At 36.2% G+C, this 17,276-nt stretch overlaps 1 protein-coding gene across 2 annotated transcripts in view; it reads right to left on the reverse strand.

Annotated features, from left to right (window-relative positions):
- LOC106753001 (BEACH domain-containing protein C2) overlaps positions 1–17,276 on the reverse strand; it is a 61,766-nt gene that overhangs the window by 29,782 nt on the left and 14,708 nt on the right. For both annotated transcript variants that reach the window (XM_014634783.2, XM_022777346.1), the window contains exons 6-12: positions 7,171–7,275; positions 6,863–6,982; positions 5,916–5,992; positions 4,486–4,567; positions 3,481–3,783; positions 2,585–3,150; positions 2–86 (exon numbers count right to left, since the gene is read on the reverse strand). In XM_014634783.2, coding sequence (XP_014490269.1) covers positions 2–86; positions 2,585–3,150; positions 3,481–3,783; positions 4,486–4,567; positions 5,916–5,992; positions 6,863–6,982; positions 7,171–7,275 — 1,338 coding nt within the window. The remainder of the gene's footprint in view (position 1; positions 87–2,584; positions 3,151–3,480; positions 3,784–4,485; positions 4,568–5,915; positions 5,993–6,862; positions 6,983–7,170; positions 7,276–17,276) is intronic.

Consider the following 17,276-nt stretch of genomic DNA (forward strand, 5'->3'; position numbering starts at 1 on the left):
CCTCAGAATAAAGCACGCAACAAGCTACCAAAACTCTTTGCCTCTTAGAATCAGAAATTGGCATGTTGAGAACAGGTGAGAGAACACTGTTCAAATTACAAATAAATAAGTAAACAACAATATAAACCCTTCAATACTATCAGCTCAGTCATTTTAGGATGATGTTAATCATCTGCTAGATCATAAGAAAATAAAGACAAATTGGGAAATTCAATTAGGAAAACCATTTTACAAACTATAGTATAATGTTTCAAATAGATGTAAAGAAAAAAAGTATAAAGTTCTATTTAGGGGTGGCATTAGGGGTGAGCAAAAATTAACCAAATTGAATTTAACTCTCAAATAACTATACCATATTATATTAAAAATACTGAACTATTTACAATAAAAACTGAATTAAACCATTTTATAATTCAGTTTTAAGAAACTGAACCTCTAAAGTTGCAATTTAGTTAATTGCTCATTTACTTAAAACTGCTTTGTTGATGAAACGCTTAGTTAAATGCTCATTAACTAAATCTCTATAACATTTTTCTGCACAAGTTTATTTCACTTGAAAACTTTTTGTCTACTTTTTGTATTTATTATCACTCTTGTAGATATAGATTATCTTCTCTAACCAAAATTAGAATAATAGGTTCATGATAAAAAAATTATATTTACATATGTATGTACACGTGATACTTCTTACTATACACAAAAATAAATAAAATCAAATTAGATATTTTTAAGTTTCATTTTTTATAAACTAATTGGAAAGTTTCAAGTTTGATTCTTTTATATATTAATTGCTCTATATAAAAGCAAACCGAAATCACGTTCATGAGAAGCTGAAAAGATAGAATACCAGGGCTTGCAAATAAATAAAAAACATAATCAAATTAATACTTTGGTATCAATGAACAACATCATTGAGGAGCAAGGTGGCCTCTTTATTGAAATAAAGTCACACACGGGATCATTTTAAACTCTCCTATTTAAGATTATTCTGGTTTCTGTACGAAGTATAGACATTTGATAGCATGGTATGTCTTAGATTCATTCCATTAGTGATGTCTTTTAAAAATAAGCTATTTATTTGCTAAATAATATCTAAATTAAAACATCTTTAACTCAAGTATTTAACTTTAAGATATACCATTCATCTAGAAAATGTATCCTGGGGATGTGAAATAGGAATAGAATAATATAAAAATAGTAATATGATAATATTAAAAAAATGCAAAGCACATTTATTATAGTAAAAAAAAACATGCAGTTCAGTGCAATTTAGAACAGTGTAGTTTAGAAGAACAAAAGATAGTTCAGTTGTCCGAACTAACTTTCAGTTTAAATAAACTATTTTTTAGTTTATTACCGTTTTCAACATTCTAACTCTGTGCAGTTCATTTTACCCACTTCTAGATACACACTAAAAACACAACTAATATATTAAAAATAGCATAATGACAAACTTATTACATAACATATATAAATTTCTCATCAGATAACGTCTTAAACATAATTCATAAAAACACTAATACTTCATTTAGTAATTTGAGGAAACATTGCTTCGGTTGTGGGTGCTTGACATTATATTATAAGGGGAAAATAACAGAGACGATGTTTTCTTAGCAAACATAAGAACAACAAACAAATAACTAGTTCTGAAATTTTGGAAAAAAACAGACTACTATAAAAGTAGAGTAAAAACTACTAAGAATATGTGAAAAGAGAAAATGAGAGAAAAACATATGCATGGAAAAAGCAGTAAAATTAGCAAATAGAAGGAACAAGAAAAAATATGAAAAATAACTTGGTTTCAAGGTATAGGTCATCAGAGATGATGTCACCACAGCAGTTCAGGCCACTAAAGCAAATTACTGCCATAGACAACTCCAAGGAGACTTGGCAAGAGGGAAGGCTCATTCTTAATGCTTTAATAACTTGATTTCATTCTTAGGAATCTTTCACAGTGGTTCATAAAAGAGAGCTCATTCTCTCCCGTGCTCAAGCCTTGGATTTAAAATTGACCTAAACCCAAAATTGTGTTTTTGGAAAACAATAAATAAATTAAAAAACCAATATTCCACCACAGGTACTGCAAACCGTCATGGTGCCATCGCGGAAATGGTAGAAGTTGATGCCATATCCCTCAAAATAGCAGATAACGATGACTGGCAAAACTGCTATGCTGTACCATTATGGTACTGCCATAACCACCATTTGATAACACTGCCTAGAGTTAAAAACTTTTGCAGTGGAAATAAACATGTGAATGCTATTTTAATGAATCCTAATTTTAACTAAGCGGAGAGTGTTGTAGATAATTCAGTTAGTGTTATATGTTAGTCAGGTAGTTTGTGGGCTTTTAACTAACTGCTTGTCACAATACTATAAATAGGAATTCTATATTGTTTGATGTGTGCAAAATAACATTTCAAAGTCAGAACCCATATCTTGGTCTCTCGGTCTTTCTACCCCTTTTATTCTGTTTTTGTGTGTATGTTCATTATGTGCTCCAACAGTTCAATTGCCACTGATCATTTATGGATAAAAAAAATGAACTACATATATACGTGAAGATTGAATAGGTTTGTTTTACCTCCACAACAGTGCCGACCGTGGTTTTCTTCCTTCAGATACTGAATCATCAAAACTTGTATTTCTCATGAGCATGTGATCTTCACCATCATCGTCTTCTCTCATCGATAGAAGAACCATTCGAAGCATGCACAAAAAAGGCTGGTCACTGTCTAGTAGTTGGTACAATGCAGTCATCCCTCCCATTCCTGTACCTGATCCCCCACCTATACCAAGACCACCACCAAGCCCAGACTCATCCAGCAATAAGGCTTGAAGCATTGCCACAGACTTTTTCACCAAGGGAAGCTCAATCCACTTTCCGTTTGCATCTTTCTCCAGAGCAGACTTCCAAAAATCCCATCCACTCCCACCACCACCAAATAAAGCTGGATTTGCAGAAAGGTTGACACCATACCACAACCGGCTCCTGTATTTCCATCCATCTGCTAAATCCTTAGCACAAGACCCATATGACACAAAAGCACAAGAAACAGATCCATAAGGCTCAGCTGCTGCAGCTGCAGCAAGCCTCTCCATCACTGAGGATGGGATCTGGCCACTTTCGTCAGCCATGGATGAAAGGACCTAAAATTATCATGAAAGCATTAGTTTCACCAATACAAAAATAAATGAAAACGTGGAGAACTACACTTTCAAAGTAACATGAGTGCTAATAAAAGGAATAGCAAGGCAAATAAAAGGAATAGTAAAGAAATAAAAGAAATAGTCTATCCATATTTTCTTAATTCGGAAGAATGCACAATGAAGTTAGAAATAAGAAGAAAGCAAAGAAGTTATGGAAAAATAATACTTTGGTTTATATCATAAAAATTGTGGATCTATAAAATAAAAACTACTCATCGGTATTTATTTCTTATATGCATGCAAGTGCAGTTTTAAATTACTTATGCATACATCTAGGGCGACTCCCTCAGAGTCACTAGTTTCTAATGACTCTTCAATAGTCGACAATGAAATCCGGCTACTATTGTTTCGATACTCAGTAGAAATTGGAGAAGGTGAAGCATCTGCAGCACGTGTAGAAGAGGATTGTTTGCTTTGTAGTCGTAAATGATCTTCAACAAGCATAAGAATCACAATGGCATTCTCCACTAAAGCCACAGACAACTGGGCAGCATTATCAGCTTCAGTCTTAGCTTCTCTTGGCGACAAACCCCCAGCAGCAACACCAGCTGCAGCCGCAGCAATAATTTGAGTCTGCATTAAGTAAAAGATGTATGTAGTCATTATTGATGTTTTTTCTTCCATGCTACAGCAAAAAAAGTTTTCAAGAGGTTAGGAGCTAGTTACCATCTCAGCAAAGTTAGTTAAGAATAAGAAAGGTTTTTATAAATACATTTTGGGTGGGTCTATAGGAAGGGCAAGAAAAATGTATGTTGGGAGGAGACTGTGTTCTTTCTGTAACAGCTTATATTGAAGGAAATATACAGTCTGTCTTTCTGATCTCAGTAAACTTCACCTTCCTTAAGTTTCTGATCCAGATCTATATCTTGATGTGATATTTTTTATTACTTTTATTCTATATAAATCTGAATACAAAGGAGCCATTATAGAAGCTACCCTCGAAAGCAAAAAGACCAAATAACCCAAAACTGATTCACCAAAAGGGACAGTAAGAAATAAAAAACCAGAGAGAGAGAAAATGTAACAGAAAGATACAGAGAGATAAAAGAATACCTCTTATTTACTTTTATTCTAATATATTCTGATAAACACGATTTTAATATCAATTTGTGCTTATGCATAAGAGGGATTTGTTTATTAAGTGTGCATACACATTTAAAACCTTAAATAACTGGAGGCAAAAGAATATAAGAATGAATAACATATCAAGCCAAGGCGTTTAATGTACAAAACCCTTCATAGGAAAATCAAAAAGAATAGAAAAAGAATATATACCTGAACCTGCAATTCCCTTGCAGCAAAATCCAGCAAGCCTCCTAGGAGTTTCCTCTTAAAAATAGGCAATGCTTCTTCACGTCTTCAAGACAGAAATTAACCCAGACATGAATATTAGATAAATGACATGAAACAAGTAACTGTAAACTGCCACTTTAAACTTTCAATCAATACTAGGGAATAATATGATAGTATAGAAGGAGATTGTAAAACTCCTCAAAACCTTTCATAATCTTTTCTACAAACATAGATTAGAATGATCACTCTATACATCAATTTCTTCGTTTCTAACGCAATAGTTTCTCTTTTGATTCCTAGTCAACCAATATGCAACCTATATCCCCATTGTTTCATCACAATTCATCATCAAGTGTTAGCAACTTTTATACAAATTTAGAATTTATCAAATCTTGGTACCAAACACCACTGGAACATAAACTTTTTGAAGGTTCAGTATATTTTTCTTTAGCTATTACCTTCAAATTACAGCAAAATACTTCCTCTGTTCCAAACTATCTGCCACAATGTGAATTTTGGTTTGATTCAAAATGTTTATTTAGAAAGCATTAGTTAATTGTTAGTTCTTACTCACCTAAATGCTCATAATTTACAATTTTATTCTAAAACTCATTTAATAAGAGTTTAGTTAAATATGATTATTTTATCATAGTAATTAGTGAAATTGATGATTTTCTAAAGATGTGGGCAGTTTTGTGTATCCTATTCCAAATCATGCCCTCAAGGAAAATATGAGCCAGTAGCATTTATAATTGAAACATGGTGACATAATGATTTCCAAACATAATACTTCACAGAACTTGTAGAAAAGAGGTATCTTCCAAATTTGTTGCGATTTCACAAGTGTGATGTCAAGGACCAACTTTACTAAAACAATTAACTGTGAGGAAAAAACTTGTGATTGGTTGCATAACTAATGGGGAAAATTCAAAATCACATTGATTGAGATGTTGGAGTGACTGAAGGGGAGGCAACTCTCACCCCTTGAACCACCTTGAAGGGTTGAGTTAAAACTAAACGCAAAAGTTTAAGAATATCCAACATACCCCCCACTCACTCTAGAGCCATTTGGGCTTGTGCATAGAGAAAGCAGGTTCACCCAACATTGTGCCGAAATTTATGCTGAATTAGAATGGGAAGAGGATTGAACTTCTAAAAATTTGGTTAAAAGTCTTTAATGCCACGTCAATTACCAACTCCCTTAAAGGATTGCACTGTTCCTAATGAATGGTTTTATATTGAATATATATTTTCAAACTAAACAACAGTTAAATGATTAGCTAGAAAATAATGACAAACAACATCGAAATAAAATGAAATGGAATAAAACTCAGGTTCAGTAACAGTCACATCATATTATAGAAGAACTTGAGAAGTAAACAGTTGAGCTCATAATGGACACGCAAACTTACCTTACTCGTTGTTCTCCTGTGCTAGATCCACCAACCATAGAAAGCCATTCTGCACAATGAATTGTTGCTTCAATATCCTGGACAAAATGAACAGCACTGGACAGTCTGAATTACTCTGACAAAACCAGAAATCATGCAAGCAAACAAATACATATAAAATAAAAGGGAAATTCCGGATGACTGATATTTTGTGATGACTAAGGCTGTGCATGGTGATCTATTTGGATCCTTGTAAATGGAAGATCCCACTTTCCAAAGTCAAAAACATAGAAGGAAGGGAGGAGATCGATTGGCATTTAGTTGAAACAGATAGTGTTCCAAACACACTAATAAGTCCCACTATATTGAAATTCCAGGTCAAGGACAAATTTTACTCCCTAGGGATGACTACAATTATGCGATAACAAAAAATATTAGCAGTCTTACAATGAAATTTCAATACTTCAATAGATAATTCATTTCTCCAAAAGAACTGGTTAAGAAAACATCCAAAACATTCTCACTAGATCACAAGGACAAGATATGAGCTATCAAATCTGTCTCATTTTTCAACCTCTGACCTCCAGTATTCATTTGATTTCTTTATTTAGAAGAAATTATCCCCCGCTTGCATTTTTCTCTTCACTTGAACGAAATTTCTTCCTTTACCATGAAGATAAAAAGTTAAAGTAGTGTGTATATCTAAAATCCCAAATAAGCCTCTTGGAATCGAAAGGATTTGCACATTTAATGCAACCACAAGAAATGTCTAATATTTGATGTTCAAAATTTATAACACCATCCAATGAAAAAAAAAATTAATAAAGATATTGGAAACACGTAAACATAAAGTCCGACCAGGATGCTGTCAACAGAAGCATACTGAAAGAGAAAACTGGGCAACAGTTGGCAGTAACATCAATAAGGTGAAGACATGAAAGAAGTGAACAATTCTAACAAATACCAACCTTCCATCCATCCTTTTGGCGCATTGAGTGCTCTAGCATAATACTAAGGAAATTATGTATAAGGTCTTCTATGTCTCCATCTCCAATGGTCGTTGAATCATATAATTTACCAGGATCAACCTGTCAAACAGAAGTGCACAAGTTGAACAGTTAAAGAGTCTTCCCAACAACCATACAAATGTGTATTGCACAAGAAAATGGCATGAACTTATTGTGTTCGTAAGACAAAAAATTAGAGATAAATGAAGACAAATAATAAACAGAGAGAAAGAGAGGATTAGAACTTTGGTTTTTATTAATATTATTACCTCATAATTCGAGATCAGAACTTCAAGAATCCACTCAGGCCATTCTTCCATGCTTATCAGACTGCTTCTATTTTCAGGATGACTGCAAGCCAAAAATAGAAGATCCTGAAATCATACACACAAAACAACTTAAAACCAGTTGGTATTAAAAAGATGTCAAGTAGGAATATGTCCATAAGTGCAAGCCTTACTTCCTCTGAAAAGCTCCATAGATAATTTTCATTATAGTTGTGGCATATACAAGAACCTTATTTAAGTTGGACAAAAAGTACTTAAGCCATGAAAGAAGAATTATAAATTGGCATCGAATACTACCTGGAGTGATTGTCCTATATATACACTAAACCAAAAACTCAAGAAAGTCAAACTCCGAATTGGAATATAGAATAAAGGTACATGAAAAGGAGGAACTGGCTCTCCTAAAGGTACAAACTATAAAATTGGAAATTAATAAGATAGAATATGAGGAAAGCACTAATTGACAAGGAGAACATATTTGTATAATGCCTTAATGTATCAGGAGGTTTTTTGGAGAGAAAGACGTAGACTTAAATTGTAGAAAGGACAGAGGAATACCATGTTTTTTCATAACAAATCTTCTATTGAAATTCTGTTAATAGAATTTCTTTCTCAAGCATGATTCAAGACTGATCTCTGATAAATTAGAAATGGAAGAGAATGTGATGGAGCATTTTAAGAATATTTTGTGTCAATGACTGTTCCAGTCCTTCAAGTCCTATTATCAGTGAGGTGATTCCTAAGACGGTGTATGCAGTTGATAACACGGTACTAGTTCAAATGCCTTCTATGATAGGTTTCTGATAAGGAAACCTAATCAATAGTACTAGAGCACGCATTTCCAGAGAGAACGAGAGGAAAGAATGAATCTGATTGAATATTATTCACAAAGAATATGTGTGTCCAGACTATAACCAAGGGCATAACCCCTTTCTCAGGCTATCCTGATACTACTCCACTTCCAAAAGTCCTTAACACACCAACCCAGCCCCTATTTATACAACCCAATCCTAACTGTTCTGACAGCAGTTAGGCTAACTAACTTCTACCGTTTCTTCCTTCTCTCATATACAATTAACCTCCTATCATTCTATGTCAGATGTTAAGGAAGCTATGTTTAATCTTTGCCCAACAAGTTCACAGGGCGTGATGGATTTATGGTGTCTTCAATCATATTGGGATATAATCCAACCTGATGATAATGTCACGCAGATCATTGAATAAGGGTGGATGTTGCAAAATTGTAACTCAAACCATTGATTGCTAAGGAACCTAGTGCCAATGAGATTGGTAAATTCAGACCTATTGCACTAGAAAACTTTAAATATAAAACAATTTCAGAGATTATAACATGGTTGGTCAAGATCACTGATAAACTGATTTCTTCTCAACAAAGAGGATTCATGCAGGGAAGAAGTATCCTGGATTGTACAGAAACAGTGTCTGTCGCAATTAATTTACTGGATAGAAAATGTTCTGCAGGAGATATTGCCAACAATATTGATATAAAAAGGCCTTTGTTAGAGAGATTAATCCCAAACCTATTTTTCATTATGTTCAATATGGTATTAAAGCCATTGTTAGAGCCTATATTGTTGTTTGTTAGACATATTGTTCCACCTACTATCAAACTATCCATTAATATATAGTCTCGCGCTCAAGATGAGTATATTCAATGTGAGGGGGTGTTCTACAGATAATGATGACTTAGGTCCAAACAATGGACCCACCACTAGGAACATGGATCAAAGGGTTCAAGAAGGTTAAGAAGACTCCATGACAAGAGAAGGGCCGATCACATTACTTTGGAAATGGGCACGTCAACCGTTGAACAAACTCTGTTTCACGCTTAGTGTGATCCCTCTCATCTGCATCAAATGTCGCTCAGCGTAGACTTCTAGAGAGCACCCCAACATGCTTCTCGCATGACCATTGCCCAATGTTTCCTGCCTTGTGCCCAACAGCTGCCTCTCGTGCCAGTGCCCATGTCAGGAGTTTTCAGCAACACGTTTTGCTTGTTTTCCTACATGTTTAATGAGTTTTTCGTGCCAAGCCACATGTCCTGTGATCCCTGAATCACGTCTGACAATCAGGAGAATAGTTTAGGGTCAAATTAGAGGTTGAATGTGCTATATATTCAATGCTCAACCCTTGTAAACATCACTTTTGGAATATATTGAAATGCTGCTCAGATTAATCCAACCTTTCTTCTTTCAAGAGTCCCTTGCTTGAGAGCTTCTTAAGCCTCCTCTAGCCCCCTTCCCCTAGATAGGATCAACCTTTTCAAGACTTACAAAACCACTGATCTCATTTCACTCATTATACACCACACCACCTTTGTTTTCATCATCCGCTCCATCATTCTTCACGTGTTATGTCCAATGAGCTTGTCAATTGGCTTTCCATGGCTGATCAAATAAGGTCAATTTCGAATATAAATGTGGATGCAAACCTCATCTTACAAGTCGGTTTTGTTGGATTAAGTTAAGCTTAAAGTTTACTTCTTAAGAGGGTGTAAGGCAAGGAGATCCTTATCTCCTTTTCTGTTTTGTATGGCAAAGGAAGTTACAAATAGAAACATCATTTTCCATGATTTAGATGGAAAAATAAGGGCTGCTGGACCAAGACAGATTGATTTTCCCATACACGCTTCTTATGCTGATGGCACTATGACTTTTTGACGTTGTGCAACGAAAAATATGAGCAACATTATGGATGATTTACACAGATATGGAAATTCTTGGATCAAACAATGAATAATAGCAAATCTAAATTCTATGTTTGGAATAACCTGCTGTAGTTTGGGAAGTTTCATCTATTCTAGGTTTCTCACAAGAACTACTGTCTTTTGTATACTTTGGTGTACCTACTTTGAAGGGCAAGCTTAAGTTACATTATTTGATGCCAATTACTGACATAATTAAGGAAAATCTAGCCAAATGGAAAACTTGTTTACTCCCCTAAAGGGCAAGGTTATGCTGGTCAAGTCTATGATACAAAGCATGCTTTTCTTCCATTTTCAAATATATAGATGGCTTAAAACAATATGGAAAACAATTGAGAGCTGGTTTATAAATTTTATTTGGACTACTAATATTACCTTGGTTACAACAACTTCTGTAGCATGGATATTGTTTGTAAGCCTTGTACGGAAGGAGGACTAGGATTAAGTTCTATAGAAGATATTAATGAAGCATTTATGTTAAAATTGAGTTGGGAGTCAATGAAATGGAAATCTAAAATGGGAAAAGTTTTAGCAGCTTGTGTGTACAAGCAATCTGGCTCTGTAGTTTCTTTTGTATGCACTTCTATTTAGGTAGCTTTGAAAAACAACTTTCATTTGGTAAAGAAAAATACGTGGCAAATTGAAAATGGAAAATCAGTTAACTTTTGGACTGATTAATGATTAAATGAAACCAGTAGCTGATTTGATGGATTCTGATAGCTGGTTCAACCACACGCCTAATTCTGGCCCATATTTGAGTAAATTTGACTTTTAAGATCTTCTCCTTTTCTCGGTGTGTTCTATGTGATGTCTGAAGTAAAAATTATTCCTTTGGGTCCTAATGACCTACCAAACATAAGGGGTACCATCGGTTGGATGGTCGAAATTTCTTACAATGGAGCCAATTTATTCGAAGGATTCTCAAAGGTCATTCAAGACTTGATCACATAGATGGAGGAGGACCAGGACCAGACGACACTCATTTTTCAATTTGGGACAATGAAGATTAACTAATTATGACTTGGATGTGGCAATCCATGATTCCTAAGATATATAGAAATTATATGTTTCATTCTTCTACAAAAGAATATGGGATGATTTACAGAGTACTTTTTCATTAAAAAATGATCTTGGTTCATATTATGACATTGAAAGCAGGATATTTAATACAAAACAGGACTCCCCTTTCGTATCAGAATATCACGTAATCCTGAATGGACTTTGGATGGAATTCGATTAGAACCAAACAATAAAGATGTGTAAAACAAATGCTACCACACTTGCTGAATTCATTGAAAAGGTAAGGATCTTTAAATTTCTCGATGCCCTAAATCATGGGTACGACCGAATCCGGGTACAAATATTTGGAAGAGAAAAAGTACCATTCCTATTAGAAGTTTTTTTATGGTAAGAAGAGAAGAAACTTGGAAAATAGACATGCTTAATAGGGGAATCTCCAACACAGGCTCCAACATAGGCTTTGCCACGACAACTAGAAAGAGAGTCCATAAGGAAACAAATGTTGGGGGAAAGTCGTTTGAAAAAGGTACTCATGGTGACTATTTTTCATACTGTAAAAGATTTGGACAGACAAAGGAAACATGCTTCAAACTCCATGGAAGAAAGAATGTTCTCGAGCGCATGGGAAACAACACAAAGATGGGTAAATCATACTACCCCAGAACAGGAAGCCACCAATCTATCTAGTCCTTCACAATCTAGTCCTTCACCACCAGCAGATCTTGATATGAAAGCTTATAAGGAGGAACTCGAGTGCTTGAAAGCAATGGTTGAATCAATGAGTAAGCTCTTTGGATCATGTACTTTGTCTATAAAAGGTAAGATTTGTCTAATTATTGTTAGTCATGTCTCTCAAGGTATTTGGATTCTTGATTCGGGAGTAACTCATCATATGACACCTTTTAGTGTGTCCTTCGACTCATATGGTAAAAGAAATAAAGAACAACTTATTACAGTTGTGAATGGTCAGGGTATACCTATATGCGGTTTTGGAAATATAATTTTGGACTCATCTATTGTATTGAAGGATGTTTTACATGTTTCTCAATTAGTTAATAGTCTTATCTCTATGCAAAAACTCACAAAAGATTTAAATTGTTCGGTAACATTTTTTTTAACTTATTGTGTTTTTCAAGACCTTGTCACAGGGAAGACGATTTTAACTGCTAAGGAGTAAAGTTGGTGTATCTTTTGGAGTTTGAAGACCAAAGCAACCCCAAAAACATGAGTCAACAAGCTACATCTAAGACGTCGACAAGTTTCCAAATATGGTTACATCATCAAAGGCTTGGGCATCCTTTATTTAGTCTTATCAAGTCCTTGTTTCCACCTTTGTTTACCAAAGAGTCTGTTGAGTCTTTTAATTGTGATATTTGTCAATTGTAAAAACACCATCGTGCATCTTATCCTATTATTAATAAAAAGAGTACTTCTCCCTTTGATTTAATTCACTCTGATGTTTGGGGTCCTGTGATAGAATTTATTTCTTGAGCCAAATGGTTTGTTACCTTTATTGACGATTGAACCCGTGTCACGTGGACATACTTTATGAAAAATAAATCAGATGTTTTCTAATTTTGTTAATTTTTTCCGTCTTGTCCAAAATTAATTTGGAAAAATATCAAAAGAATTAGGTCTGATAATGGTACTAAATATGTGAATCATGAATTTCTCAATTTTTTGTCACATAATGGTATTGTTCATGAACCAACATGTGTAAACACCCCTCAACAAAATAGGGTTGCAGAAAGAAAGAATCGTCGTCTTCTTGAAGTAACTAGAGCTCTTCTTTTTCAAATGTTTGTTCCAAAAAATTACTAGGGAGAAACTGTGTTAATTGTCACATATCTCATCAACAAGTTACCCACCCGTATCTTAAATGGCATTAGCCCTATAGAGTCTCTATTGTCTTTTGTTTCTTCTTCTTCCCTAATAACTAGTTTACCTAGTCAAATCTTTGGATGTGTTGTTTTTGTTCACTCTCATCATCCTAACNGTGGTAAATTAGATCCCAGAGCTCTTAAATGTGTCTTTATTGGGTATCCTTCTAATAAAAATGGGTACAAATGTTATCATCCTCAGAGTTGTTGCATCTTTATCACCATGGATGTCACCTTTAATGAAACACAATCCTTTTATGTCAGTCCAGCACTTCAGGGGGAGAAAGCACTTGAAGTGGATGAACTCTCCTTGTCATTACCATGTTTGTCTTTACAGGATGCCCAAGATCTGAGCAATGAAGCTACCATAGTGCACAATGAGGAAGAAGAGGAAGAAAACAAAATATTTGGCAAAAAATATGAAAGAAGAAAACAATCCACTTCGACTCTCGAGCAAGAAAAATTGTCTAATCCGAATGTGAGGATCCCTGAAGATATCAGTGAGGAGAAGGTAAGTGTTAGAGATATTATATTTAGTTTATATTTATCTTTTATCTTCTAGTTAGTTTGTTACTATTTCTTATTTGTATTTTGGGCTTAGCCCATATTTCTTCTACTATAAATAGAGAACCCTATGTGTATATTCAACACAAGGGATTTTTCCCCTCATCTCTTTCACTATTTCATATGGTATCAGAGCCCAACAGTGGTATCAGAGCTGATGGCTCAAGACATGGCTCAGCAGAGTACGTTCCCCCATGATCAGGTGAGCCAGGCAGGAGGCCAGTGGTCGCCGGATGAATCATGAGAGGTGGGGAGAGCAAGTGAAATGCTCAAGTGTTTGACCATGACCATGGATTGAGAAAGAGAAGTGATGACCATGGTATACTCGAGGAGCCGATGGTTTGCCATTTGCCTTGGTGACAGTTGGTAATGTTTCCGCTGGAGGGGGAATGAGTGAGAGAAAAAGAGAAAAAAAAGAGTGAGAGAGTCAAATATCGAGAAAAAAAAAAGAGAAAAAGAGGGAGAGGAGAGTTTAGAGAGAAAAAGGAGAAGAGAGTTTAGAGAGAAAAAGAAAAAAAAAAAAAAAGAGTCAAATACCCAGAAGAAAAATAGAGTGGGAAGAGTCTGAGTGTCCGAGAAAGAGAGAGAAAGAGAGAAAAGGAGAAAGAGAGAGTAAGAGAGGGTTAATCTTGCAAAAACAGTGATCTCAGTGCGGTGAAAAAGATGCACTATAGTGGTCTCAGTGCGGTGAGATGCGGAGACGCATGTCTTAAGCAAGATCGACTTCAAATTTTTGAGAAGTGGAGAAGTTCGGAACACTCAAGACATGAGGAGAGGATCGAGGAGAAAAAGGGGAGAAGGTCTGGGAGAAGAAGAGAATAAAGGAAGAATTTAAGTTTATGGGGGAGTTTGTTGAGATAAACTTAAATTTAGAGATTTATTATTTTGTTAGTTTTGAGTTTAGTAATATCTGGTTTGATTTTGATTGAAATAAAATAGGATGGGTAACTATGATTTTGGTTTATCTAGGTAGAATATTATTTTGTCATAGAATAAGGAGATTTTATTTTTAGGTAAGATGATATTTTATTGTCAGTTTTTATTATTTGTAATTGGCCCAAGGCCTGATTTGCACCTATTTAAAGGTTGCTAAGGTTTAATGCAAATAACCCACCATGGATTGAAGAGTAATATTATTTGTATGGGTCAAACCCACAAAGGATTGAAGAGTAAAATTATTTGTGTGGGTTCACCGTTTTTCCCAACAGGTGGTATCCGACCTCTTCCACCGTCGCAGCCTCAGCAGCCGCCGCAGCCGCTGCAGCCGCCGCCTCTGCAGTCTCGCCGGAGTCTCACCGGAGTCTCGCTGGAGTGTCGTCGGAGTCTCGTCGGAGCCTCGCCGGAGTTCCATAATCGACCAAGCGACCACTCCATCTGAATCGCCTCCTCGCTCTCTTTCTGTATCTATGGTTGTTGCGTCAATCGGAGCACGTTGAATTTTTAGGGTTTCTCCCTCTCCATGGCTATCCAACGTGATGATCGGAGTCTGTCTCGCCAGTCAGGTAAAGGACATCCAAAACGTGATCACTGTGGCAAACTAGGCCACGAAATTGATAGATGTTATGCACTTCATGGACCTCCTCCTTGACCTATAGCAATGGCTAATTCTGATCCACCTCCCCGATCACCGTCTACAGACCATCCTACTTCATCAAATAGCATAGACAACCCTGCACTCTTTCAGGAATTTCTCAGATGGTATGAGGACCGTCAGCACTCTAGTTCCACTACATCTGCTTCTGTTACACTCACAGGTACTCCTTTTGTTGGTTTGACTCATTCTCTCGGATCTTGGGTCCTTGACTCAGGCGCCACCGATCATATCACTGGTAACAAGTCCTTGTTTTCTTCCTTGTCATATCCGGATAATTTACCCTCTGTAACAATGGCTGATGGGTCTAGAGTCTCATCTCATGGTATTGGTACTGTTCATATTTTTCCGTCTATATCCATTGATCATGTACTTTATGTCCCTGGGTCTCCTTTTAACTTATTGTCCGTAAGTCGTCTAACTCGTTCCCTTAATTGTGTTATTACATTTACCAAAGACTCTGTTTGGTTGCAGGACCGGAGTTCGAAACACATGATTGGCACAGGATGTGAGTCTCATGGCCTATATCATCTCCGCCCTTCTCCACATGCTGGCGTAATCATGGAGTCACCATCTCTTCTTCATGCTCAATTAGGTCATCCCAATCTTACCAAACTGCAGCAACTTGTTCCTAGTTTGTCAAAATTATCAAGTTTGTCGTGTGAGTCTTGTCAGTTAGGTAAACATACTCGTAGTTCCTTTCCTCGTAGTGTTTCACAACGAGCATCATCCCCCTTTTCATTGGTTCATTCTGATATTTGGGGACCTAGTCGTGTTAAGTCAACTTTAGGGTTTCAGTATTTTGTTACCTTTATTGATGACTATTCTAGGTGTACTTGGTTGTTTCTAATGAAGAATCGTTCTGAGTTGTTTTCTATTTTCCAAACTTTTTTCCACGAAATAAAAACTCAGTTTGGGGTTTCTATTCGCACTTTACGCAGTGATAATGGCCGTGAATACCTTTCTCAACCATTTAAAAATTTTATGACTTCTCATGGCATTCTTCACCAAACCTCATGTGCGTATACCCCTCAACAAAATGGGGTAGCTGAGCGCAAGAATAGACACCTTATTGAAACAACTCGTACACTTCTAATCCATGGTCAAGTACCCTCCTGTTTTTGGGGTGATGCAGTTCTCACTACATGTTATCTCATAAACCGCATGTCGTCTTCTGTCCTAGATAACAAAATCCATCATTCTATCTTATTTCCTCAAGATCCTTTACATCCATTACCTCTTAGAGTTTTTGGGTCTAGATGTTTTGTTCATGATTTTAGTCCTAGTCTTGATAAGTTATCTCCTCGATCTCACAAATGTGTCTTCTTAGGATTTCCGCGGTCACAAAAGGGCTATAAGTGTTTTTCCCCTTCCCTCAATCATCATTTCATCTCAGCTGATGTCACTTTTGATGAATCTTCGTTTTACTTTTCACATTTATCTTCTCGGTCTGTACCTCCACCTGCTACTGTTGATATTCCTTTTTTCTGTGATCCTTCTCCTTCTTTAGACTCTCATTCCCCACAGGATCGTCCTTCAACTCCACCCCTTCAGGTTTATAGTCGCCGCCTCCTGTGTCTCCTCCGGCTTCAGCAAATGAGTCTGACCTGCCCATTGCACTCCGTAAAGGTATACGCTCCACTCGTAACCCTTCCCCCCATTATACTGTTCTTAGTTACCACAGATTATCTCCATCTTTTTACACATGTCTCTCATCCATTTCTTCTGTGTCAATTCCTAAATCTGTGGGTGATGCCTTAACTCATCCTGGCTGGCGACAAGCCATACTGGATGAATTAAGTGCTTTACAGAAAAGTGGAACTTGGGAGCTTGTCAAATTACCATCTGGAAAGTCTGTTGTTGGTTGCAGGTGGGTGTATGCTATCAAAGTTGGCCCTGATGGTACCATTGATCGTTTGAAGGCTCGACTGGTTGCCAAAGGCTACACATAGATTTTTGGTTTGGATTATGGTGATACTTTTTCTCCAGTGGCAAAAATGACCTCTGTTCGTCTATTCATTGCCATGGCCGCTCTTCAACAATGGCCTCTTTACCAACTTGATGTCAAAAATGCTTTCCTTAATGGTGATTTGCACGAAGAAATTTATATGGAGCAACGCCCGACTTTGTTGCTCAGGGGGAGTCATCTGGATTGGTATGTTGTCTTCGCAAATCCCTATATGGCCTAAAACAGTCTCCTCGGGCCTGGTTTGGTAAATTCAGCTGTGTTGTTCAACAATTTGGTATGTCTCGCAGTGAAGCGGATCATTCAGTGTTCTATCGTCACTCAAGTGCTGGATGTATCTAC

This window comes from Vigna radiata, unplaced genomic scaffold, assembly GCF_000741045.1.
Source record: "Vigna radiata var. radiata cultivar VC1973A unplaced genomic scaffold, Vradiata_ver6 scaffold_122, whole genome shotgun sequence".
In the NCBI taxonomy this organism is placed as follows: domain Eukaryota; kingdom Viridiplantae; phylum Streptophyta; class Magnoliopsida; order Fabales; family Fabaceae; genus Vigna; species Vigna radiata.